Source organism: Mya arenaria, chromosome 10 (assembly GCF_026914265.1).
Source record: "Mya arenaria isolate MELC-2E11 chromosome 10, ASM2691426v1".
NCBI lineage: Eukaryota > Metazoa > Mollusca > Bivalvia > Myida > Myidae > Mya > Mya arenaria.
In genome coordinates, this window is record NC_069131.1 from 30,027,858 (window position 1) to 30,054,672 (window position 26,815).

Sequence of the window (26,815 nt, forward strand, 5' to 3'; positions counted from 1 at the left end):
ATGTTCTCTATTGTATAAATGATGACAACATATCCTTAATGCATAGACTGTTTGTTTGTTCCGGACAGTGTTAGTTAGGATAGGAGAACAGTACTTAACTTTATTATAATATGTGCAATATGTACACATGATGTAGCTATAATAATTTTCCCCCGCCGAATCGAAGGTTTCGGGAAGGGGGATATTGTTTTGGCGTTGTCCGTCCGTAATTCCGTCCATCCGTCTCATTTGTTTCTGTCTGAAACCATATCATGCTACGGATTGGTTAGATGATGCTCAAACTTGGTCAGAATTTCCTCCTTCATTATATCTCGGCTGCTTATAAAAGTTGGTGACATGGGGTCGAAAACAAGGTCACTAGAAAATCTTATAAAACATCTTTGCAACACACCGGCGTTAGTATATTTGGTCAAATATTTATAAAACATTATCTTCATGTTTTCATTGATAAACTTTTCGATTAATGTGAAACTATGTCTGGTGTTGTCAAAAGGTCAAATCTTAGATATTTATTTTTGTAACCATATCATCGAAACGATATCTTGGTAGGGATTGGTTAGATTATGTTCAAAGTTGGTCAGAATGTTCCCCTTTATCAAGTTCCAACAGACAACTGATATTTTGAAAAGTATTCTGGTTATTAGATTGATTTCCCTTTATTTTTGGCCAGATTTTATGGAAAACAAAATTTAATCTGAAATAAAGCGACGTTTAACCACTCAAGGCAGCCATCGAAAAAATGCACTCAGTTTGGCACGGTGCTGATATGTAGCGTTGGGAAGTTAACCATTTTATAATAATCAATACTACATCTCCCCATTCAGATACCTGTCCAGTTTGGCGACATTCCTATTGGCGCTTTTGTACATGTAATATTTGGCATTGAATTAACATACATATACTTTAATTCACAACATCGCTCGTGTTTCGATTCACCAAAAGTTCTCAAGATAGCAGTCGGTTCTTATTCTAAGAGTTGAACAACACATAAATGTAATTACATAACGTATTTCAAACATATACTGAACGGTTTAATACAAATTATACACGAGATTTAAATAGTAGGCAACGGTTTCATGTTTTGATATCTGTTTAACAAATTGATGTTGAAATTTCGTAAACACAATGGCATTGCCTAACGTGGCATAACTTCAGATTTGTATAAAAACGAAATCATAGACTACGTTACATTTGAGGTTTATCTTTAAATATATACGTAGAATTGTAAATATTTTGCTTTGTAAAAGTATTAAGAGTATTCAAAAACTGTTGTAAAAACTACTTTGGCAGCCTACAAGCAAATTGTTAATTCACTTTTCATATACAATCAAAGTTTCCATTGCATGACTATAAACCTTGCGAGAGTGCCTTTCACAAACAATGATATGTTCATCATATCTATTCGATTTGAAATTTAAGATAAAAATAAGATGCCATCAAAAGGTTTGCAGATAAAACGGGGAAAATCAAGTGTATGGAGTGTTGAATTAACAAAACTATCACAAACACTTAACGCAAAGATACAAGATTATTCATCAAATATTTTATCTTTAAAGACATAACAGTATTACGGCTTTGTCAGGTGTAATTTCATGACGATAAGCCGTTAGCAGTACCCAGGGTAGCATAAATATACACGGATCCTAGTAGAAATGAGAGAAATATTTGTTATTTTATTGGCAATGCAATTTGCAACTGTTTACTTTGCACGAGAGCCTGAGTGTTCCAGGTTTCATTACGAGGAAAAACTGTTAGAGAAAGTAATCAGATCAGAAATTAAGATGGACGCGTTTGATGAATCATTGAAGAAGACAACTGGCTATATGGAAGAAAATATTCAGAAGATAACAGGTGATCTAATTTTCAATCTTTTAAAAATGAGCGTTGTTTGACAAAATCAGTCGTATAATGTTAACAGTATTAATTATTAACAAGACTCGCTCCAGCGACACGAAAGGCACCTTTCCAAATGTGGAAAAGTACACATAACTTTATTACTGCTACCTATTCCATAACCAATACATCATTATCACTTATTTCTCGTTATTTAAGGCCTGACAAACAAAATGCAAGAGCTGCAGACTGAAATAGAATCACTCAAATCAGTCGAAGTCGTGAGCAGTGGTATATACACACGATGGGGTCGGCGGTCATGCCATGGAACAACGGAATTGGTGTACGAAGGGTTTGCTGGCGGTGGCTGGTTTGATAAAAAAGGAGCCAGCAGCAACTACATTTGTCTGCCAAAGGACCCTATCTTTGACGGCGATGGACGAAAAGCGAGTTCCATAAGCACGGTTTATGGTGCTGAGTATGAAACCGGGTCTGCAACGTTTCACACGAATTTATATGAAGAAGACGTTCCGTGTGCCGTTTGCCGCGTAATAGGAAGAAGCGTCGTCATGATCCCAGCAAGGAATGCCTGTTACAGCGGATGGCATACAGAGTACTCTGGCTATTTGATGTCGTCTTGTCACGGCCATGAAGGGAACAAGGAACTCGTTTGCATGGACGGAAACCCTGAAAAGGCGGAAGGAAGTGATAGTGGAAACCAGAATGGTGCGCTGTTTTACTTTGCTCAAGCTGTTTGTGGCTCGTTAAAGTGTCCTCCATATAGCGAGAACAAGGCGTTAACCTGTGTGGTGTGTTCTAAATAGGACTTTACTTACAAAGAAATTAACACACTTCATTTGAAAAATTGTATACGTGTGCGACTGTTACGTCAATTAAAGCGCCATTATTTTAGGTTTGTTATAGTATTTTATGCAAAATTCTTTGTTTCGTTTGTTAACAGAAAGTATTTTGGAATAAAGATATGAGTTATTATATTAAAGTCGTGCTTTAACGCTTAGTATGGATTGTGGATGAAACAACATAGTTTTTTACCTTTAAAATTAATCAATATTCCTGCTGTAGCATGTCTGTACTTTTACTTTTTTGTGTGTTAGTGCTGCATGAATAGCACGTAAAAATAAAATTCAAGTGCTGTACTTCCTATTACGGCTTATGTATAAATTAAACAATAAACACGATGGTATTTGTAAGACGTTATTAAATCGTTACACTCGGTGTAAAAGGTAAATAATGACGAATCATACCACTATACATTGATACCTTATAATAAACACATACTTACCCAGTGTAAGAATGAGCTATCACTGGTTCGGGGTTATCCACGTGAGGAGGGCAAAACAACTTGTTCAATTGAACGTACATAGTTACCCAGTGGAAGAATGAACTATCACTGGTTCGGGGTTATCCACGTGAGGAGGGCTAAACAACTTGTTCAATTGAACGTACATAGTTACCCAGTGGAAGAATGAACTATCACTGGTTCGGGGTTATCCACGTGAGGAAGGCAAAACAACTGGTTCAGTTGAACGTACATAGTTACCCAGTGGAAGAATGAACTATCACTGGTTCGGGGTTATCCACGTGAGGAGGGCAAAACAACGGGGTAGCCAATGGTAATTTATTATTTCTATTTAAATTGAAAATTAAAATTTTAGTGCTTAGATACTCTTTTGAATTTAGAAAGGGTTGGTACATTGGATATTCAATGATCAAACAATAAAACGGATCTTTATTCAGCGCGATTTACTATTTTTGTCTGTTTGCCAATTTTAACCAGAGCACGTCTTGACTTTAGATTTCGATGTCGAATACCTTAATGACTAAGAGACCGTATGGCTCATAAAAACATTAAAGGGACTATACAACAGAGTGTTGCAGTCCAGTGTTGTATTCACTGTGCTACGAAGATTTACTCGAAACATTTGGAATATTTAAGCTATATACCTAGCTTGGTAATATCACGTGATAACATCGACGAGTCAATCACGCAAAAAAAAATTATACTAGGTATACATACCTAGTAATCTTTTTTAAATGGAAAAATACGAAAAAACTACGAAAAAATAAATAAATTGTAAACTATGCGGTACTTTAGTTAGTTAGTTTCAATGCACTGTACACATCGATACCAAGTTTATGTCAGTTTTCGACAATTTTCTTTTTTTTTCGCTATTTCATCATACGGTGTATATCTGCATTAATGTTGCACCAACATTGGATGACACACGCCCAGTAGACAAGGTTATGATTATGGCTTAGATAGGGACCCGTTCGTACATTTATCAAAACTCCAATTATCCGATTTCGCCAAATTTATTTAGAACTAGACTGAAGTAATGGGTCCTATTGGAAAATGTAAGACGTTTGTTCCTATTGTGATCTCCATTATATCATACCCAACGAATACTAGTATGCTCTGGAATGAAATGAGATTTTAATCATTACCAAGCAATAACGTTACCCATCTGACAGATCATAAAGAATGTAGATGTATGGTCTTAGTGTTCATTTATCGATAAATCTTCACTAAAGTCCTTATATTGAGTGCGTATGTCTGACTTGCATTGTTCAAAATGTTCTTAAATTTAACACCATTGTTAACGTCATCGTGGTTAACTTTCAAATCTGTATTGCACTGGAACTAAAACGGATACATTTGTGATTTACAGTTTTTCCTTACACCGTTCGAGACACCTGTTTCAGTTGTACGTGTTACATATATCTGAATGAGCATTTTATAAAATAGTCCTTTTTGTAGTTAACAACGATGCTGTTAACAACGTTGGTAAATTTAGGGAAATTCTGAACAATCGGCCCTGTATGTCTGCTGAAAACAAAGGTAAAAGCGAAACGGTTCTATCTGTAAGTGCTATTTACATTTAATAGCCCGATTTTTCAAAACTTGGTTAAAGTTAACAAAAGGATTAAGGAGATCGTTGTTAACTTTTAAACGCGAATTGTTTGATAATGTGCTTTATATCTAAGTAAAACATGTACCGCTGAAATAAGTATCTAAAAACATGTTAGAATTACTACAGATCACAAATGTATTCATTAAACTTTCAGAAAATAAATATATCAAAGTTAACATCGATAATGTCAAACATCGACGTGCGCTTTCCTCGACGATGACGAACGCAACGAGCTTTGCTTATTGACAATAAGATCCCTTACGAAAAGCAGAAGTGCTAAACTAAATAAGTCATCTTCGATGGACGTTATCGAAGCAAGATACCAACTCTCTGTTCTTGGTGATTATGTACCTTGGATAATATATTTTCAATTTTCTTTATTTAAAGGATTTTGTAAGCTTTGATAACATGTTTTAACCGAAATCTAACCGACCTGAGTTGTATATTTCAAGATCGGATTATGGTAAAGGTTACTCATTTTCTTCAAAATTATTTTGAATAAAACATTGGGTTTTGTTCATTTTACATGTTTAAAAACAACGCACTTTGCTGCAATATCAAATATCTTAAACATTAATCAATCATATTCAGTGACATATATTATGCTAATTATTCAGTTGTTGTTGTTAACGAGGGGATTTAAAAATATTATCGTGATTTTGGTTTCTTTCTTTAATTGAATGTAATGGTGGAGGAAGATTTTATTCCACTGCAAGTAAAAAACGCTGTGACACGCTTGAACCTATGACTTCTGTCTGGAGGATCCTTCTTTTGGAATCACTTGTCAGTATTTCAAAAGAAAAATATTATTGTTTGGTTAGGATAACATTACTTATGTCATTTGTCTTACATTTTTGAAGACAACTCTTTTACCATGAATAAAACTATCAAAGACAGTATTTGCACAATGCCCTCGTGGCTTTTATTCTTATACATTGTACATACAAAGGGTGTGTGCCGTTACATCGATCAAAAACGTGTGAGCCAAAAGGTTGATGTTCATAGATACCATGTATCAATTATTATACAACAGAAAACAACAATAGTGTGCTGTCTGCGAATTTGTCCTTTAATAACGTATAAGTTGCTTTTAAAAATGATTGGTTTTCAAACTGAATCAGAAAGTAAACGTTCACTTAAATGCAAATTTAGAAAGCTTGACTTGGTTGAGTCATACTTTATTGCTTATAAGCAAGTTCACATTAAACATATTCGAATTCAAATATTTCAGCATTAATATATACAAAAGAGTGCGGTCAAACCTTTTTAAAACGTAAGAAATTGGGCCTCCCCGTTTTGTCAAATTGATATCATAAAAAATAAACGGCATAATTATGAATAAGTAATCACTGTGATATAAACTGCTACGTTCAGAAAGTTCTCGAGTAAACTTATTGCATAAAAGTGAGCTTAGTTTAATTAATATACGACGTAATTTAAATGTATGCAACTACAAAACAAGAAAAATAGAAAGATTTGTCGGCGTTACCACTTTTTAAAATTTACAATAGAAAGACAGCTATTATGAACATCGTTCAGTTTTATTCATATTCTAGAATACATGTAGAAGGCTTCTTAAAAGTGCTGATTCAATTTGGCATATAACCCCACATAAAATTACACAAGTACAGGCCTTAATGCAAGGTTAAACTTATGCACTTAAGTATAGGCCAATATAAATAAAGTGCTAGATTTTCGTTGTTAATTTTTCTATAATTTCTATATGTTAGTTTTCATTAAGATACACGAATCTTTATTTAAAGTCGGGTATATGTTAACAAGAAACATAAGCTCAATGAGCTATTTTCCGACATGAATAACAAACATACAAAACATAAGAAAGAGCTAGTGACCTGGAAATAAAAGCATTTAGTTTTAAATGGGTACAATATTGGAACAAGTATTTACAAGAGCCGTTTCTTAATATATTCATGCATAAAATTACAGAAAAGTCGGATGGATTAGAACACTGTATACAGTAATAACATCAACCAGTTTTCCCGACTTAACGGGCATTCCACACACGCACGGTTCCACTTGTTGACATTCCACTGTAATATGGTTACCTCTTTCAAGAGTATACATAAAGGACACTTGTATGCATTTAAGACAGCACAATTGTAAGTTACATTATGTTCGTGGGAATAACAGCATGGTACACTGATGTGTCGTTGCTAAAAATTAATTCAGCTTGCTAGAAAAAAAAAGCTTTGGAAAGTATTCCCGAGAGAAGGATTCTTGAAAGCAGATACTTAATCGACCATGAAATTTAAATACTACTAGATTTTGCTGATACTATTAGAAACAAATGCTCCTTCCCTGCCTACAGGAAACCATACAAATATTTGCCCGGCCAACATCCTGATATGTGTATGCAAGGGTTCAAAAGTTCAGAATGTACGGTAAGCCCATAATATATTCTGTATGAAACAGTGAAATATCGTATTTGTTTCACTGATAAATCTGTAAACACTACAGGATAGGATTTGATAAATGGGGTTCTTTATTGCAACCAGGCCCCAAACCTATCCGTCCGTGTACTTTTTATTGAACGGGATTCAATTTAATTGACCTAATTGCGATTATTAGTCGGCACCCAGCCGACTATATTTGATACTACTTTAGGAATATTCCAACTAAGGGACTAGTTCATAAATTGCAGAACAATGCTTTCAATAGTTTCCACGTTGCATGATAAAATATGAATTTAAGTATGTTTTATAAAACTTTACGCTTTAATTGATAATGAAACCTTAAATTATAATAGCCCTGCTTATCATTTTGAAAATTTTGATTTTAGATACCAACTCATCATAACAACTCGATTGATACCAACTTCCGCCCAAATAGATGAAGGTTACACGGTACTATTACAATATCCTTTATGTTTGTAAACCTCCAATGCAGTAACCTCCCTTGGCGACAGCAAAAAATGCGAGTTTTGAAAAATTAACATTGAGCTTAATTGTTTGTTTTGAAAATGTCATTCGAAAGAATGAACTCCAGATAATTCCCTCTTAATGTTCATTTTTTTTTATCCCCGTTCTATATACTCATATGAGTGAAATGTGTTACAAAAAAACATATAAAATATATAAAGCAAGGAATTCACATAACATGCCGGTACAAATAAAAGGTGAATTTCATGCTATTGAAATCTATGTATTAGACCGTTGACTCTATTTCTTCCGAAGAAATGTATGTATATTTTTGGCATAATTAAGTTTAAACCGGAGGATAAGCTTGGAAAAAAACAGAATATCTATAATTCCGGGCTTAAACTATTGTAACAATATTATTTACCATAATGTCCTTCGAACATATGTACACCCAACATTAAAAAAAATATTATCATTGAAATAATAACCATTTTTGGTTATCTACATGCACGTTTTTCTTCTAATTTCATTGCGCCGACTTGATGCTATGCATCAACTTTTTACCTGTTTAGTTTATTGTTTCACGTTTACGACTAAGTAACGCCAGCTCAATCACGTTTTGGTGGTGCAATGCAAATATGCTGTACCTTATGTTTACTTGATCACAAGTGAGTATTCTTTCTGATTTTTTTTATAAAATGGGCATCTCGATTTTCAAACATCAGAGCAGGTGGTACCGTGTAAGAACACTTTCTACAGGGTGCACATCACCTACTTCGTTTCAATATAGTGCGAACCGTGGTGCTACTAGTTTTTCTTCCCGATCCGGACTTGAGCATATTTTGATAACAGCGAGCATATTCAACTACACGTCGGTGCAAAGAAACAACGCAAGAACATTTGGATGGATGCAAAAAATACTGTTTTGTAAGTACTTATGCCAGCACTCTTAAAACACTTGCAAGCTCTACGTAAATAGGAAATATGCACACATTTTTAAAAGTGGTGGTGCTGGCGATGGCGCTCTGGATAATTCTTCAAATATGTCCATTTAATAAAAAAAAACACCCCAGGTCAAATATAAGCCAAACGTACGTGTGCACAAATAAACAATAGACACAGCTGCACCACAGAGATGTCGACAGCTCATTTTCTTAGCACCACCAATCAATGGTGGAGCTGGCGTTTAGTGGCCATGTCGTTGTGGAGTGTGTTTTTTCCATTCATTTATATTTGTGTCAGAAAGGTTACAGGTAGTCATTAAGTAACGTTGGCATGAATTGCATCAACATTGCAATGTACACACGTTAGCTAATGAACGATGTCTTTGGCAATAGTTACAATTATTTTTCTTTACTGTTACCGGGCGCTTATCGTTGGGGTTAAATGATCACTTGATAAGCAGGTAATAGGTTCGTTTTATTGTTTATTATTTCTTCATAGAAATATATGAGCGTGAGCCCTGAAAGCATACAAAATACAAAATATATGACATCTGAATATTAATCATGTTACATATTATAATTACATGTTATAATATAATATAATCACATGAATATAAGTATTACAGTAATGACCATGGATGAATACACAATAACATACATGTAAACAACATAAAACAGTACAGACATGTTACACACATAATTACAACATTACAAACATACATGACATAACATTATGACAGTCTTACCAGTATGTGGTACTGAGCTCCACTATATGTCTCTAACACTCGATCTCAAGCACTCGTGTGGGGTTTATGTTTAAACGGTATCTGCAATGTTAAATTAACATGTGCCCAGAAGTATGGAAAAGTGATAACATATATATAAGAAGAAATAACCAATACTGCCATTTAAGAAGTTATTATTAAAACACATTTTCATCTATCAGAGGTTGACAATGATAAATCAACGAGTATTTACTTAATCGCTCTAGTGAACGAGAATGAGTACAACACTGCAATTAGCAATTACCCAATTTCAATCGGAAACCACATCAAACTGATTTAGAAACAATAGCAACGAAATGACACCCACAAACAAATAAAACAACAAGACTTACCAAAATCCTATATTCCTTAGAACCCTGATCCTTTATTATTTATAGTAAAATATATATGTCTATATTGTTTGACAGGTGAAAAAGTTGTGTCAACCTTGTGACGAACGAAAATTAAAGGAAAGCGGTTAAAACAACTGACCAATCAAATCTTGCATTTGCAAGCATACCAAGCCCTGGAGTTCAATAAAGGTCAAACAATAAATATATTAAAACGAAAGTAAAGAAAGTAGTCCCTCTAACGTAAACCAGTATGTCGTAAATAATGACCCTGTCACATACTCCGCCACTTTAAGAAATGACGTCTCGTCATCGTCTGTCAATATATATAGTTGTATATATTTCTCTACTAATACATATGTACTTAACAATACAAAACTATCATGAAAAGACTACACGCTTATCAGCTTTAAATACTTTCTACCTCTATGCATCTCTTAACACATAGCTACTTTTACTGACTATAACCTGACTACTACTCCCCTACTTTGAAAATACTGTGCCCTCACAATCAAACAAAAAAAATGAATATTTAAAAAAAAAATACAATAAAATTCAAAACCGTGCATATCAAGTATTTCAAAATTGTACACAGTAATACAATAAACTCAACATTAATCCCACTTCTTTAGCTCGAATACTCAATATATTAAATACTCTCCTTTCCATACTATACTAAACAATATTATACAATTATCACAATAATTCACAAATAAAAATGTGTTAAATCATGTCTTGTCAATTACATACTATAACATACACATTTTTAATACATGACAACAAAATAAAACATACTCTTGTGATTGCTCACCTTAATCACTTTATTTCATTATAGTCTGAATAATCTTATGAACAACCTCACTATCTAGTTGGCTGAATACTCCAGACGACATCAATGTATTTAATGCATCTACTTTCGTATCTCTTGGTCTTGTTACCATCTGGTACATGTGGTAATCACCGTATTTATCTGGCGGCTTCTTCTGTCTCGTTGATCTTCTCTGAATAGGTTTTGGTCCAATGTTTCTCTCATTCTGTTCTATCTGTGTTTCTTCCCTGCCATTCACATCTGTTGCTCTCGGTAATTCTACTACATCTTTGTGAGTTTCTTGCTGAATATTTATCTCGGCTACTTCTTCACCGACTTCAGCTCTCTCATCATTCTCCACTTCAAAATCAGTCTGGTTCTCTTCCTGAGTACCTTTAACTTCTGTCTCTACTTTCTCAATATTCTCTGTATTCTCTTTACTCTTATGCGCATCTTTATTCTTTTCTTCTACTACTTCTGTAGTCTTTTCAGATCTCCTGCGGGCGTCCCCGAGTCCATGTGTACATGCTACACAATCATCATCTGATTCTTCATCTTCTATTGTCTGTCTAATTTCTTCACTTCTCTCTACCATTTTGTTGTTTTCTACGACTGTATCTTCTGTTGGTACGTGTCCTCTTTTCCGAAGTCTGGGTTTCGGTATCGGCTTGTCCAACTTCTTTTCCGTCTCTTCAACACCCGATTCTATTGGCAACAGATGGTTCCTATGTATCGTCTTTTCAACTCCTGTTTCTGATCTTACTTTAAACACCGGTATTTCTGGTCTCTTCTGTTCAATCACTGTGTAAACATTGAATTCATACTTGTCTGCTAATTTGTGTTTACCTTCCCCATGTGAAAGTATTTTTACCAACACAGTATCTCCTACTGACACCTTTGAAGCTTTAGCTTTCTTATCATAAACTGCTTTCTGTTTCAGTCTAGCTTTCTCATTATGTCTTTGTGCTATTTCCTGTGCTTCTTTCATTCTCTGTTTCAGATCTCTTATGTAATCAGATTGAGTTGTCCTTTCTGTTTCCACTCTTACATCTTCAAATACAGAATCTATAGGTAACTTCGGTGTCCTGCCGAACATAAGTTCAAATGGTGACACTTTAGTACTTTCATGTTTTGTACAGTTGTAAGCATAAACTAAAGGCTTAATATAATCCTTCCAGTTTGGCTTCTGATCTGGCTGTAGTGTTCCAAGCATACCTAGTAAAGTTCTATTCCATCTTTCTGTACAACCATTCCCCATCGGGTGATATGGTGTTGTCCTGCTTTTCTTCATACCCATAGTTTCACATAACTCTTTAATCAACTCCGATTCAAAATTTGTATCTTGATCTGTGTGAATCTTGTCCGGAATCCCATACTGTGTTATGAAGTTGTCGTAAAATGCTGTGGCTGTTGTCTTTGCCGTCTGATTCTTGGTAGGTATAGCAAACGCATACTTTGTAAAATGATCAGTGATAACTAAAATGTTCCCAAACCCTTTTGAAGATTCTAAACTCAAATAATCCATGGATACTAATTCTAATGGGTATGTTGTTACTATGTTAACCAGTTCTGATCTCGTTGTTGTTGTTGACTTTCTCTGAATACATCTTTTACATTTCTGAACCCATCTCTCAACATCATTCGTCATTCCAGGCCAAAAATATCTTTCCCTTAGCAGTGACGTCGTTCTATCCCGTCCGGGATGTCCAATCTCATCATGAAGTCCCTTCAATACATCATTCCTATAAACCTCTGGTAAAACTAATTGAAAGACCTGCTTACTATCTCCATTCTCCTTCCACACTCTATACAAAACTCCCCGTATCACCCTAAAATTGTCAAAATTTCTCCTCATCGTCATATCATCCTTTGTGTCACATTCTTCCCTACTTGGTAAAACCTGATCTATGACTGTCCTCCTCCATCTCTCTATCAATGGGTCTTCTCTTTGTTTTCTTCTGATTTCCCTATATTCTATCTGAGCTAATGGTGCTCCAGGAGTTTCAGTAGCTTCTACAATGTTTATGCTTGCTGTAGGTATTACTTCTATATATGGATTGGCATCAATGCTTCTACAAATGGTTTTAACAGTACTATCTTCAATCTTAATGAAATCTTTGTCTTCTTCTGTAATCCTCTCAAATGGGTATCTACTCATGGCATCAGCATCAGTATTCTTAAATCCCTGTCTGTAAAATATGTCGAAATCAAATTCCCCTAAAGCTGAAGCCCATCTCTGTCCTGTGGCATCCAATTTAGCAGATGATAAAACATATGTCAGTGGATTGTTGTCCGTATAGACTACGAAGTGATTGTATGCCAAATAATCTTTAAATTTCTCCGTAACAGCCCATTTCAATGCTAAATATTCCCATTTAAATGCTGAATAATTCTTCTCAGATTTAGACAATGCTCTGCTGGCAAATGCGACTGGTCTCTTGTCTTGATATAAAACAGCTCCTAAACCCTTTCCAGATGCATCTGTATGCAATTCAAACTCTCTGGTAAAATCTGGATAGCTCAAAACTGGTGGTTGTGTTAAAATCTTCTTCAAACTCTCAAATACCTTATCTTCATTCTCTGTCCATATCCAGTCCTTCTGTTCCTTCTGCTTTCCCTTCTTCTTCGTGCTCTGTCCTGGTAATAAATCTTGCAGTGGTTTGGTTATTTTAGAAAAGTCCTTAATAAAACGTCGGTAATATCCTGCAAAGGCTATAAAAGATCTTAATTCGTCAGCATTCTGTGGAGTTGGCCATTTCTCAATTTTCTCAATTTTACTGGGATCTGTTTCTATTCCTTCCTCACTAACAACATGCCCTAAGAAGCTCAATTTCTCTTCAATAAAAAAACATTTCTCCGGTGATAGTTTCAAATTGTTCTCCTTTAACCTTGTTAAAACTTTGTCCAATCTTTCCAAGTGTTCTTCAAATGTATCAGCAAATATTATTAAATCATCCAAATAGGCTACACATATGGTCATATTATAATCTCCTAAGCAATCTTCGATTAGTCGCTGATAGGTGGCCGGACAATTTGATAAACCAAAAGGCATTCGAACAAATTCGTAGAACCCGAGATTTCCTACTGTAAACGCAGTCCTTTCCTTGTGAGAGTCTTCTACTTCAATCTGATGATACCCGGCCTTCATGTCTATTGTTGAAAAGTATTTACTACCAGCTAAACAATCAAAAATCTCCTCTATCCTAGGTAAAGCGTATGCATCTTTTGTACTACGTTGGTTCAACATCCTATAATCCACGCACATGCGTAATTTTCCAGTTTTCTTTCTAACTAATACAACGTTGCTTGTCCAAGGTGAACTAGATCTTCTAATAATGCCTGCATCTAAAAGTTGTTGTAAATGTTGTCGAACCTCTTCTACCATACCTGGGGGAATGCGTCGATGTGGTTGTTTAAATGGTACTTGTCCTTCTGGTAATAAATCTACTCTATGTTTTATTCTTGTACAGAGTCCAATATCAATATCTGAGACTGAAAAGATGTCCTTGTGTGTGTCTAATAATTCATTAATTTGTTCTTTCTGTTCCAAATTCAGCTTGTTACTTCTATCTACATGTATCTTCTTCATAGCTTCTTGTGTTTGATCTTCTTTAATCATTTCATCTAAATTCCCTTCAATAACAACTGGCTGAAGTTCACAAAGTATTGCCTTTGGTGCAATTACTACAGAATTGGTTGTTAAATTCGAAACATTGACCATGACGTGTGTGTGTTCTCCTGATTTATATGTGAAGACAGTTGGTGTAATATCTATATAATCTGGTAGAATAGAATCTTCTGTTTCATGAACAATTGCATATGTTTGAGCACAGTTAATTTCCTTATCTGTGTGACCCATAATATTTCTACTTTCATTTGGACCTAAGATGATTTTGTCTGCCTCTGCACTCTTAACTAAAGCGATCCTATTCTTATTCTTCCGTAACTCCTTCTCCCTAATGTGTAACATCCTGAATGCCAAATACCATGGATTGTGTAAACTAGCTCTTTGTAAGTACTGCTCTCCAAAATTCTTCTTACATTCAATCAATAATTCATTCAGAATGTTTGTTCCAATGATAATAGGTGTGCTTTCAGAAAATTTTGTATCAGGAGTTATAAGAAACAGACATGTATGAACTGAGGAATTTGGAAGTCCATTTTTAATTTCAAGTTCAGCTTCCATGTACCCTAAGTATGGAAGTTCTTGTCCATCCGCACATTCTACTTTAATGATATCACTAAGAGGCTTGATTTGCTTATAATTCAAGTTGTTGTTGTAGTATGACTCACATATGACACTAACACAACTACCTGTGTCTAGTAATGCTACAGTTTCATGACTATCTAAATTTACTCTAACTTCTGTGGTTTCACCTACCAATTTAGGGTCTATTCTTCCCTTTGTGCCTTCAGCTGACCCTACTACAGAGGCACTTACGCGTTTGGGCAGTTAGTCTGGATGTGTCCTTCCTCCCCACAATTATAACATGTTGGTCTGAAATTGTTCATCCCCCTTGGCCCTCTTGTTCCATAACTACCTCTGCCTCTAAATTCACCTCTACCTCTAACACTTCTATCAAATCCACCTCTACTACCTCTATTCCCATCAAACCCTCTGGAATACCCACCTACACTACCTCTACTCCCATCAAACCCTCTGTAAAATCCACCTACACTACCTCTATTCCCATCAAACCCTCTGTAAAATCCACCTACACTACCTCTATTCCCATCAAACCCTCTGGAAAATCTTCCATTACCTCTAAAAGCTCCCCTGTATCCCCTATAGGTTGCATAACTTCTACCACCATTACTACTATCTGTCTCATTTTTTTGTCTTTCTAACCGTTCAATTCTTTGACTTAACTGCTGAAACATGTCTTTCACCTCACTAAACTCTGGCTTCTTTTCAACATTGGTGGCACCACAACCTTTACCTGCTTCTGTGGGTTTAATGTCTACTTCCATCTTCCTAAGCTCTATTTTGAAAGAATCATAATCTTGAATGATATCGAATTTATACCCAGCCCTTTGCTTTAATTCTTTATTTAAGCCCTTGTATAGTACTCTTCTAAGCGTGTCCTTATTGCCTTGAGGAATACTGCCTAATTTCACTGCTAATTCAAACAAATCTTCTACCCTTGCTGAGTAAGTTGACACATCTTCCTTAGATTTCTGTTCCACAGAAAAAAACTTCTCCATCACACTCTCAGGCGTTTCAATACTCCCAAATTCACTTTCTAACTTTCTGATTGCTGTATCTAATGTCAAACCAGTACCCGCTCTCCTCAAATGGTCACTAGCTTTACCCCTAAGTGCTCTCCTAATCCCATATAAAATCTGATCTTCAGTAAACTTATTGTCTATGAGCAGGCTATCTATTTCATACTTAAATGCTAACCAAGTGACATCTCCTTTACTTGATTCCCCAAAAAATGCTGGCAACTTTGGAAAATGGTAAGAGTGTTGACTATTATCATGTACCGGCATTGCATGTTCAGTTTCATCCTTCATACAGAGTTTACCACACATTTCCATAAACTTCATCAAATCCCCTGGATTTTCAACCTTCGGCTGAACCGGTAATGCATGAAAGGCTTTTAACAACTTCTCATCCTCATTTGTAATATGACTAACATCTTCCTTTCCCTCTTTCTCTTCCATCTCATCTTCCAACAACTCTAATGACTGTGCCATAATGTCTATGTTCACTAATACAATATCAATTCAAATTTAAATCAACTTATTCAGAAGTGACACCCTTAAGTTCATCAATGAAATAAATTTTCAATGATCATCATATACAATCTCCAATATCACTAAGTCAATTTATAATTTCTCATGTACACACAGTACCAGTCTATTTCTTCATGAACACACAATAGTTACTTACCATACCAGTGTAATTCTCATTCATCAGTTTCTATTTGTCCACATAAATTAATATATCACTGTACTTCAATCATCCTTAAATCATCAAACATCTCATTTGCTTCAACTGACACCAATCAATATCATAATCAATCAAATCACTTGATTCTAAACTCTAAACCTTCAAGTCTATTTTCAATAACTACATGTACATCATCAAAAAATCAAAACCTAACTTTCAACGGCATCAAAACCCGCAATCAAATTCTCAATGTCAAATCACAATTGTAAACCAAAAATATTTCAAGTCAAGTCTCCTATCAACATTGAATACCAAGTAAAATTGAAAATACCAAGTGTACAGTATATCTTATCCAATGACAATTGTTTTAAATATATTACTATGATTTTATTACAGTTCTATGTATCAAATAATTGCCTGTATGTATAATATTATCACCTAGTGACAGAATAAGAGCAACTTTAAATCAAAGTATCATTCAATAAATTTCCAATCACTATCAGCTACAATTATTACAATATATTCAATACACTATTTCTAATAAATGTCAAATGCAACAAGTCAATAAAGCTGATCACCAGAAAACTGTACTTTGAATAAATAATTGACCGGTTTACATTAATAAATGCAAGTATCAAAGCAGTAAACTATTTTACTGAAATAAATCAGCTGATCCTAACAGTGCATGTAAACAAAGAATTGTACTATCAACATGTACATAAACTATAAACTGAAATGAGGTCACTTAATTATGAAGTGCACAATAGTTCATCACATGTTGTTCAAACACAAATAAGATTTTAACTGCACAACTAAATTAGTATTGGTGTACTGTAATCTAAACTACGGTTACTAATCACTGAAAAAGGCTGTGTGTATGTAGTTATTTAACTAAGATCAATCTATAAACTAATTTACACGCCACACACAATTTGTAAACTAACTACTGGGTTTCTGGTTTTTTTTTATAAACTAGGTTAACTAATAATAAACTAGAAAGCTAATTTGCATAATCTCGTTTTTAGTCTCGTTACACCCTGTGACGTCCAAGAACCAATGAAAATGTCCGTAATGTCAGGCGAGCAGATGCGTAGGAAAATATTCAAGGTCACGACATGTACGTAGGTAAACAGGCCTGTCAAATCTAAGAAAATAGTTCCCAACTGTCAAAACTAAGATCACAGTAATTTGGAGGGAAATCAATCCAAAACCAATCCGAAAAACCCAAAATAAATGCAATATTTCGCTGAATCGAATGAACAATAGTACCAACTGAATTTCTCAATTTCGAATCAGAATCTACATGTAAATGACAAATATAAACAAATCAGGTGAAATCCAAATACAGTGTAAAATTGGTCAAGGCTAATTGCAGTATCAGAAATAAATCAAAATAAACCTCAGAAATAGCAGTATTATACCTTGAAATATGATGTTATTCTTGATTAATTAATAAGATATACAGTAGACAGAAAATATTTAAAGAATCTGTTAGGATTTATATTAAAAGAGATAAGTTTAGAGAAAGACTGAGTAACCCTAAACCAGAAAGTTAAGTGTAATCATGCAAGTGATTTCTTTTCTCTCCTTTACAAAATATCTCACAGTATACTGTATGACAGAACAAAAATTGCAGCAAATTGTAATTACAACCTTGACTGGAAATTACAATATTACTTATATACTGTTTATTAAACTTTCACTGCAATATCTGTCAAGTCAAAAATAAATGTACTCACTCACTGGTAGACTGGTAATGATATTAGTACTGCAACATGGAATGTTCTTGGTCACTAGCACTCAAAAAGTGTCTTAGTCACAATGATAACTGTACAAATGTATATTTATAATATTCTGTGGTTAAACACAATGTATATGGAAGTCCTAATCTTCACTGTAGCACCTCCTGGTGTTAAAAGCTTTTAAAAATGTCTTAAAATTCCGTGGTTCCAGTGACACAATGTAAATAATGTTCCACCAAATCTCCTCCGGGAATCCAAACGTCCTCTGGGGTCCACACGTCCTAACGTCCAAACGTCTCCTGTGGTGAAAACGTTACTGCCATCCCGAAACGTCCTCCTGCGTCCTGAGTCGAAACGTCCTCCCGATACTGCCTCCTGACAGCATGCGCGCAGTAGATATTAAATCCGATGTAGGAATAAAAAGTAATGTTCCAAAAATCCAGTGCTGATTAAAATCCAATGTGTAAAATCCAAATTGTCACAGTATTTAGTATATTATAGTGTTTATGCTCATGTCCCTCGTTGGGCGCCAAATGTTACCGGGCGCTTATCGTTGGGGTTAAATGATCACTTGATAAGCAGGTAATAGGTTCGTTTTATTGTTTATTATTTCTTCATAGAAATATATGAGCGTGAGCCCTGAAAGCATACAAAATACAAAATATATGACATCTGAATATTAATCATGTTACATATTATAATTACATGTTATAATATAATATAATCACATGAATATAAGTATTACAGTAATGACCATGGATGAATACACAATAACATACATGTAAACAACATAAAACAGTACAGACATGTTACACACATAATTACAACATTACAAACATACATGACATAACATTATGACAGTCTTACCAGTATGTGGTACTGAGCTCCACTATATGTCTCTAACACTCGATCTCAAGCACTCGTGTGGGGTTTATGTTTAAACGGTATCTGCAATGTTAAATTAACATGTGCCCAGAAGTATGGAAAAGTGATAACATATATATAAGAAGAAATAACCAATACTGCCATTTAAGAAGTTATTATTAAAACACATTTTCATCTATCAGAGGTTGACAATGATAAATCAACGAGTATTTACTTAATCGCTCTAGTGAACGAGAATGAGTACAACACTGCAATTAGCAATTACCCAATTTCAATCGGAAACCACATCAAACTGATTTAGAAACAATAGCAACGAAATGACACCCACAAACAAATAAAACAACAATACTTACCAAAATCCTATATTCCTTAGAACCCTGATCCTTTATTATTTATAGTAAAATATATATGTCTATATTGTTTGACAGGTGAAAAAGTTGTGTCAACCTTGTGACGAACGAAAATTAAAGGAAAGCGGTTAAAACAACTGACCAATCAAATCTTGCATTTGCAAGCATACCAAGCCCTGGAGTTCAATAAAGGTCAAACAATAAATATATTAAAACGAAAGTAAAGAAAGTAGTCCCTCTAACGTAAACCAGTATGTCGTAAATAATGACCCTGTCACATTACCCATTACCCTCGTACTCGCGAAGGGAGTAAATCTAATAAATTAGTCTGCCTGACTGTGTACTTTTCAGCAAGTCAGTTAAAAGTAAAGAATTTTGTTTCAAATGTGATATTATCACAACGAATTATTTAAATTTATTGGGATTAGCTTTACGTGTCTGCTTGCCAGTTTTAACCAGAGAATAACGTCATGACAGATGTTTATTTCGATGTCTAGTACTTGGGTGACTTTTATGACTTACTTTTATGGCTCATAAACCAAACATTAATATTAAACCAAATTCTAAGGACACACACCCAGTAGACAATGCAATACTTATGACGTAGATAGGGACACGTTTCGTACATTTATCAAACTTCTAATTACCCGATTTCGCCAGATTTATTTAGAACTAGACTGGAGTAATGGTTCCACCTGGAGCAAAGTAAGACGTTTGTTCTTATGGTGATCTCATTTAAGTCCCACACAATGGATATGTTCTGGACTCAAATGCGAATTTAATTTCTACAAAGCAATAACTTTACCTTTCTCAAAGACAATGGTTCCAACAGGAATAATGTAAGGCATTTGTTCTTATTGTGATCCCCATTAAATCTTACACAGCATATCCACTGGAATCAAATGAGATTTTAATTTCTACCAAGCAATAACGTTACTCATCAAACGGACAATAAAGAATGTAGATTTTCGTTTTTAGTGTTCATTTATCGTTAACTATTCAGCTGAGTCCTCATATTGAGTGCACATGTCAGCATTGTTCATAACTTTCTTAAAGTTAAAGGTATAGTTTAATCCTTTTATTAGTGACCCCCCCCCCCAAAAAAAAAAAAATAATAAAAATAAAATAAAAAAATAAATAAATAAATTAATTAAATAATAAATAATAATTAAAAAACATAAAAAACACACAAAAAACTGTATAGTACACAACCTCTGTGTATTGATCTTAATCTAATTGCCTAATTGCCTTATCAGATCTCGGTTCGGAATATCCTGTTGTGCAGTTTTATTATAGAAATGGACCCTAAAGGGCCCTGAGCCTATAAACAAATACACAGGAAATTGGCCCCTACTGTGACATCTGTACGATGAGCAGGAGATGCACAGCAAGGGATTGTCATGCTCAACATTTCTTAAACTAGGCCTTTAACTATATTGTTAACGGCATCGTTGTTAACTTTCAAATCTGTATTGCACTTGAACTAAAACGGATACATTTGTGATCTGCAGTTTTTTTACAACGTTCGAGATACCTGTTTCAGCTGTACGTGTTACATTTAATTATATGAACATTTTACAAAACAGTCCACCTTTTATAGTTAACAACGATGCTGTTAACAACGTTGGTAACTTGAGGGAAGTTCTGAACAGTCGGCCCTATATGTCTGCTGAAAACAAAGCTAAAAGAGAAACGGTTCTATCTTTAAATGCTATTTACATTTAATGGGCCGATTGTTCAGAACTTTGTTAATGTAAACAAAGGGATTAAGGAGATCGTTCTTAACTTTTAAACGCGACTTGGTTGATAGTGTACTTTATATCTAAATAAAACATGTACAGCTGAAATAGTCATCTCAAGACTTGTTAGAAGTACTGCAGATCACAAATATATGCATTGAAATTCCAGAACATTAAATATATCAAAGTTAACATCGGTAACGTTAACAACGACGTGAGCATTCCTCGATGACGACGACTGCAACGAGCTATGGTTATTAACCTTGAGATCTCTAACGAAAAGCAAAAGAGCTAAACTAAAAATCTATATATTCAAGGGACGTAATCAAAGCAAAATACCAACGTTCTATTCTTGGTGATTATGTACCTTGGATAATATATTTTCAAGTCTCTTTATTTTAAGGATTTCGTGTGCATTGGTAACATGATCTAACCAAAATCTTACCGTACTGATTTACTGTATGGTTTATTTTAAGATCGGATTATGGTATAGGTAACTCATTTTCTTTAAAATGTTTTTGAATGACACATTTGTTTTTTTTATTCAATTTGCAGGTTTTAAGCTGCACTTTCACAGATTGAACGTTTTGACAACTATTTCATTTTTTGTCTTGGAACGAGCCAATTTTTGCGAAAATCCATGGAAACCAATTATATAAGACTACTGACAAAAAGTAGATCGCAGATTTGTTTTATATAAGTTCAAAAATTGATCTTTTATGCATTTTTTCTTTAACCGTTAGTAACGGTTTAAGCCATAAAACTTTATTTTTCGAACGGAAATATAAAAATCTGCGATCTGATATTTTTCAGCAATCCTATATCATTGGGTTGTAGATATCTTCGCAAAAATTTGCCCTTTCCAAGACAAAAAAAAAGTTGTAAAAATGGGAAATCTTTGAGAGGGCAGCTTTAAAAACAACGCACTCTGCTGCAATATCAAATAACATAAATTTAAATCAAACGCAAATACAGTGAGTTATAGCATGCTAATTATTCAATTGTTGTTGTAAACAAGGCGATTTTAAATAAAAATAATATCATGATTTTGGTTTCTTTCTTTTATTGAATGTAATCGTGGGGGTAGACTTTATACCGCACCAAGTAAAAAAACGCTGTGACACGCTTGAGCCTATGACTTCGCGTACACTAGCATGTGTAATCTAACCTTTAAGTGTCTGGTGTGACCTTGACCGTTGAGGTATTGACCCTGGACAAGGTGTCACTGCACATCGTCGCAATGAGGACAACATTTGTACCAAGTAATATGGTAATCCATCAATGCATAAGTAAGTTATAGCCCGCACACGAGCATGTGTACTCTAAACTTTAAATGTCTCATGTGACCTTGCCCTTTGAGATATGGACCCGGGTAAATGTCACTGCACATCTTCCCAGTGAGGACAACATATGTACCAAGTAATATGGAAATCCATCAATGCATAAGTAAGTTATAGCGCGGACACGAGTTTTTGTACTCTGACCTTTAAAAGCCTCGTACGACCTTGACCTTTGAGGTATTGACCAGGGTCAAGGTCACTGCACATCGTCTCAATAAGGACAACATTTGTACCAAGTAATATGGTAATCCATCAATGCATAAGTAATCTATAGCCCGCACACGAGCATGTGTACTCTGACTTTTAAGTGTCTCGTGTGACTTTGACCTTTGAGGTATGGACATACGGAGTACTCTGGCTATTTGATGTCGTCGTATCACGGCTATTATCGGAACAAAGAACTCGTTCGAGTAGACAGTAACCCTGAAATAGCGGAACGAAGTAATGGCGCTGACCAGAATTATGATTTGTTTTACTTTGCTCAAGCTCGTTAAAATGTCCTCTCTATAGCACGAACAAGGCGTTAACATACGTGATGTGTTCTACATAAAAAGGGGCTATATTATTTTGTACCAATGTACATGTGTATGAGACGCATTCTGCTTGTATGGGTCTTCTGGCATTTAAACATGTAAAATTGAAACATATTATTGGATGAAATTACGCAAATAAAAGCAGCAGAATATTGTATGCATTTTATAATTTACTTTCACCATCAATTTGTCGTTAAAAGTAATTTAATTCAATTTTAGTTTTGGTTGCATTGAAAGTTAACTTGTTCACACCAGTTTGTTTTTCATTAATTCTGTGATAATCATGACTAGGTGTGTGAAGCGTGTGAAAAGTGTAAGTCTTGTGTTTTGGCACTACTAGCAGTACAAAAACGCTTAATATAGTACCAAGTATACAATATTCACAACACTATTGACTAAGTTTAATATGTGTATGCTTCTCAACTATATGTGTCACCTTGTTATATTATTTATTTTCACTATTTTAACACGCTTTCATTTTTAAAGAGTGTATTAGAATTGTGTTAAACTCTAGAAAATCGGGGGAAAATGTTTAATGTGTTTAATATTAATCTCAAGAGAATGACGAAAATAAAGATATAGCGATCATGAACAATTATCCATGCGAAAAAAAGGTTGAGGCAATGTCATAGCTTTGGCGTGGTTGTCGGCGTCGCTGAATAATAAAACAACAAAAGATATTGCCCCCTGTAAAACTATGTTTGCATTCAACTTAAGGTCTATACATAACCTTCTTTGAAAGGTAGTCATTATTGATTCAGCGATTGATTTGATAGTTAGGATAAGAGAACAGTACTTAACTTATTATGTTATGTGCCATATGTACACATTATGTAGTTATAATAATGACCCCCGCCGAATCGAAGGTTTCGGGAGGGGAGATATTGTTTTGGCATTGTCCGTCCGTAATTCCGTCCATCCGTCTCATTTGTTTCCGTCTGAAACCATATCATGCTACGGATTGGTTAGATGATGCACAAACTTGGTCAGAATTTCCTCCTTCATAATATCTCGGCCGCTTGTAAATGTTGATGACATGGGGTCAAAAACAAGGTCACTAGAAAATCTTATAAAACATATTTGCAACACACCGGCGTTATTATATTTGGTCAAATATTTATAAAACATTATCATCATGTTTTCATTGATAAACTTTTCGATTAATGTGAAACTATGTCTGGTGTTGTCAAAAGGTCAAATCTTAGATATTTTTTGTAACCATATCATCGATACGATATCTTGGCAGGGATAGGTTAGATTATGTTTAAAGTTGGTCAGAATGTTCCCCATTTATCAAGTTCCAACAGACAACTGATATTTTAAAAAGTAGTCTGGTTATAAGATTGATTTCCCTTTATTTTTGGCCAGATTTTATGGAAAACAAAATTTAATCTGAAATAAAGCGACGTTTAACCACTCAAGGCAGCCATCGAAAAAATGCCCTCTCGTTTGGCACGGTGCTGATATGTAGCGTTGAGAAGTTAACTATTTTATAATAATCAATACTACAACTCCCCATTCAGTTACCTGTCCAATCTGGCGACATTCCTTTTGGCGCTTTTGTACATGTAATATTTGGCATTGAATTAGCATACATATGCTGCAATTCACAACAGCGATTGTGTTTCGATTCACCAAAAGTTCTCAAGATATCAGTCGGTTCTTATTCTAAGAGTTGAACAACACATAAATGTAATTACATAATGTATTTCAAACATATACTGAACGGTTTAATACAAATTATACACGAGATTAAAATAGTAGGCAACGGTTGCATGTTTTGATATCTGATTAACAAATTGATGTTGAAATTTCGTAAACACAATGGCATTGCCTAACGTGGCATAACTTCAGATTTGTATAAAAACGAAATCATAGACTACGTTACTTTTGAGTTTAATCTTTAAATATATACGTAGAATTGTAAATATTTTGCTTTGTAAAAGTATTAAGAATATTCAAGAACTGTTGTAAAAACTACTTTGGCAGCTTACAAGCAAATTGGTAATTCACTTTTCATATAAAATCAAAGTTTCCATTGCATGACTATAAACCTTGCGAGAGTACCTTTCACAAACAACGATATGTTCATCATTTCTATTAGCTTTGAAATTTTAAGATAAAAATAACATGCCATTAAAAGGTTTGGAGATAAAACGGAGAAAATCAAGTGTATGGAGTGTTGACTAAACAAAACTATCACAAACACTTAACGAAAAGATACAAGATTATTCATCAAATATTTTATCTTTAAAGACATAAGAGTATTACGGCTTTGTCAGGTGTAATTTCATGACAATAAGCCGTTAGCAGTACCCAGGGTAGCATAGATAAAATATACACGGATCCTAGCAGAAATGAGAGAAATATTTGTTATTTTATTGGCAATGCAATTTGCAGCTGTTTGCTTTGCGCGGGAGCCTGAGTGTTCGAGGTTTCATTACGAAGAAAAACTGTTAGAGAAAGTGATCAGATCAGAAATTAAGATGGACGCGATTGATGAATCATTGAAGAAGACAACTGGCTATGTGGAAGAAAATATTCAGACGATTTCAGGTAAACTGATTTTCAATCTTTCAAAAATGAGCGTTGTTTGACAAAATCAGTCGCATAATGTTAACAGTATTAATTATTAACAGGACTCGCTCCAGCGATACGAAACGCACCTTTCCAAATGTGGAAAAGTACACATAACTTTATTATTGCTACCTATACCATTACCAATACATAATTATCACTTATTTCTCGCTATTTAAGGCATAACAAACAAACTGCAAGAGCTGAGGTGAAATTGAATCACTCAAATTAGTTGAAGTCGTGAGCAGTGGTATATACACACGATGGGGTCGGCGGTCATGCCCTGGAAGCACGGAGATGGTGTACGAAGGGTTTGCTGCCGGTGGACATTACAGCCACAAAGGAGCAAGCAGTAATTACATATGTCTGCCGCAGGACCCCATCTTTGACGGCGATGGACGGAAAGCGAGTAACATTAACAAGGTCTACGGTGCTGAGTATGAAACCAGGTCCGCAACGTTTCAGAAGAATTTATATGAAGAAGACGTTCCGTGTGCCGTTTGCCGCGTAATAAGAAGAAGCGTTGTCATGATCCCAGCGAGGAATGCCTGTTATAGCGGATGGCATACCGAGTACTCTGGCTATTTGATGTCTGAGTATCACGACCATGAAGGGAACAAGGAACTCGTTTGCATGGACGGAAACCCTGAAAAGGCGGAAGGAAGTGATAGTGGAAACCAGAATGGTGCGCTGTTTTACTTTGCTCAAGCTGTTTGTGGCTCGTTAAAGTGTCCTCCATATAGCGAGAACAAGGCGTTAACCTGTGTGGTGTGTTCTAAATAGAACTTTACTTACAAAGAAATTAACACACTTCATTTGAAAAATTGTATACGTGTGCGACTGTTACGTCAATTAAAGCGCCATTATTTTAGGTTTGTTATAGTATTTTATGCAAAATTCTTTGCTTCGTTTGTTTACAGAAAGTATTTTAGAATAAAGATATGAGTTATTATTTTAAAGTCGTGCTTTAACGCTCATTCTTAGTATGGATTGTGGATTAAACAACATAGTTTTTGACCTTTAAAATCAATCAATTTTCCTGCTGTAGAATGTCTGTACTTTAACTTTTGTGTGTGTTAGTGCTGCATGAATAGCACGTAATAATAAAATTCAAGAGCTGTACTTCCTATTACGGCTTATGTATAAATTAAACAATAAACACGATGTTATTTGTAAGAAGTAATTAAAACGCTACACTCGGTGTAAAAGGTAAATAATGACGAATCATACCACTATACATTG

The 26,815-nt window shown here is 34.7% G+C and overlaps 2 protein-coding genes and 1 long non-coding RNA gene across 3 annotated transcripts; 2 read left to right on the forward strand and 1 right to left on the reverse strand.

Moving 5' to 3' along the window:
* The first annotated feature begins 1,629 nt into the window (after nucleotides 1–1,629).
* Nucleotides 1,630–2,759, forward strand: LOC128204091 (uncharacterized). Its single transcript, XM_052905434.1, has 2 exons — nucleotides 1,630–1,851; nucleotides 2,053–2,759. The coding sequence occupies exons 1-2, from the start codon at nucleotides 1,653–1,655 to the stop codon at nucleotides 2,655–2,657; spliced, it is 804 nt and encodes a 267-aa protein (XP_052761394.1). The 5' UTR covers nucleotides 1,630–1,652; the 3' UTR covers nucleotides 2,658–2,759.
* A 6,249-nt stretch (nucleotides 2,760–9,008) lies between these two features.
* Nucleotides 9,009–19,514, reverse strand: LOC128206837 (uncharacterized). The gene is made up of 5 exons (XR_008256600.1): nucleotides 19,388–19,514; nucleotides 19,017–19,097; nucleotides 18,147–18,788; nucleotides 9,336–9,416; nucleotides 9,009–9,107 (listed from the first exon to the last, which is right to left on the reverse strand). It is a non-coding gene; the product is annotated as an uncharacterized LOC128206837 (long non-coding RNA).
* A 5,869-nt stretch (nucleotides 19,515–25,383) lies between these two features.
* Nucleotides 25,384–26,356, forward strand: LOC128204565 (short-chain collagen C4-like). Its single transcript, XM_052905973.1, has 2 exons — nucleotides 25,384–25,552; nucleotides 25,806–26,356. Exons 1-2 carry the CDS (start codon nucleotides 25,384–25,386, stop codon nucleotides 26,354–26,356), a joined length of 720 nt encoding a protein of 239 aa, XP_052761933.1.
* Nucleotides 26,357–26,815: the final 459 nt, after the last annotated feature.

What these genes read in the sequence shown, in the direction of transcription:
- LOC128204565 (XM_052905973.1), top strand. Translation starts at nt 25,384, where the DNA reads ATGCAATTTGCAGCTGTTTGCTTTGCGCGGGAGCCTGAGTGTTCGAGG. An exon ending in AAATATTCAGACGATTTCAG is followed by an intron (nt 25,553 to 25,805) that starts GTAAACTGATTT and finishes CACTCAAATTAG; the next exon opens with TTGAAGTCGTGAGCAGTGGT.
- LOC128204091 (XM_052905434.1), top strand. Translation starts at nt 1,653, where the DNA reads ATGAGAGAAATATTTGTTATTTTATTGGCAATGCAATTTGCAACTGTT. An exon ending in AAATATTCAGAAGATAACAG is followed by an intron (nt 1,852 to 2,052) that starts GTGATCTAATTT and finishes TCGTTATTTAAG; the next exon opens with GCCTGACAAACAAAATGCAA.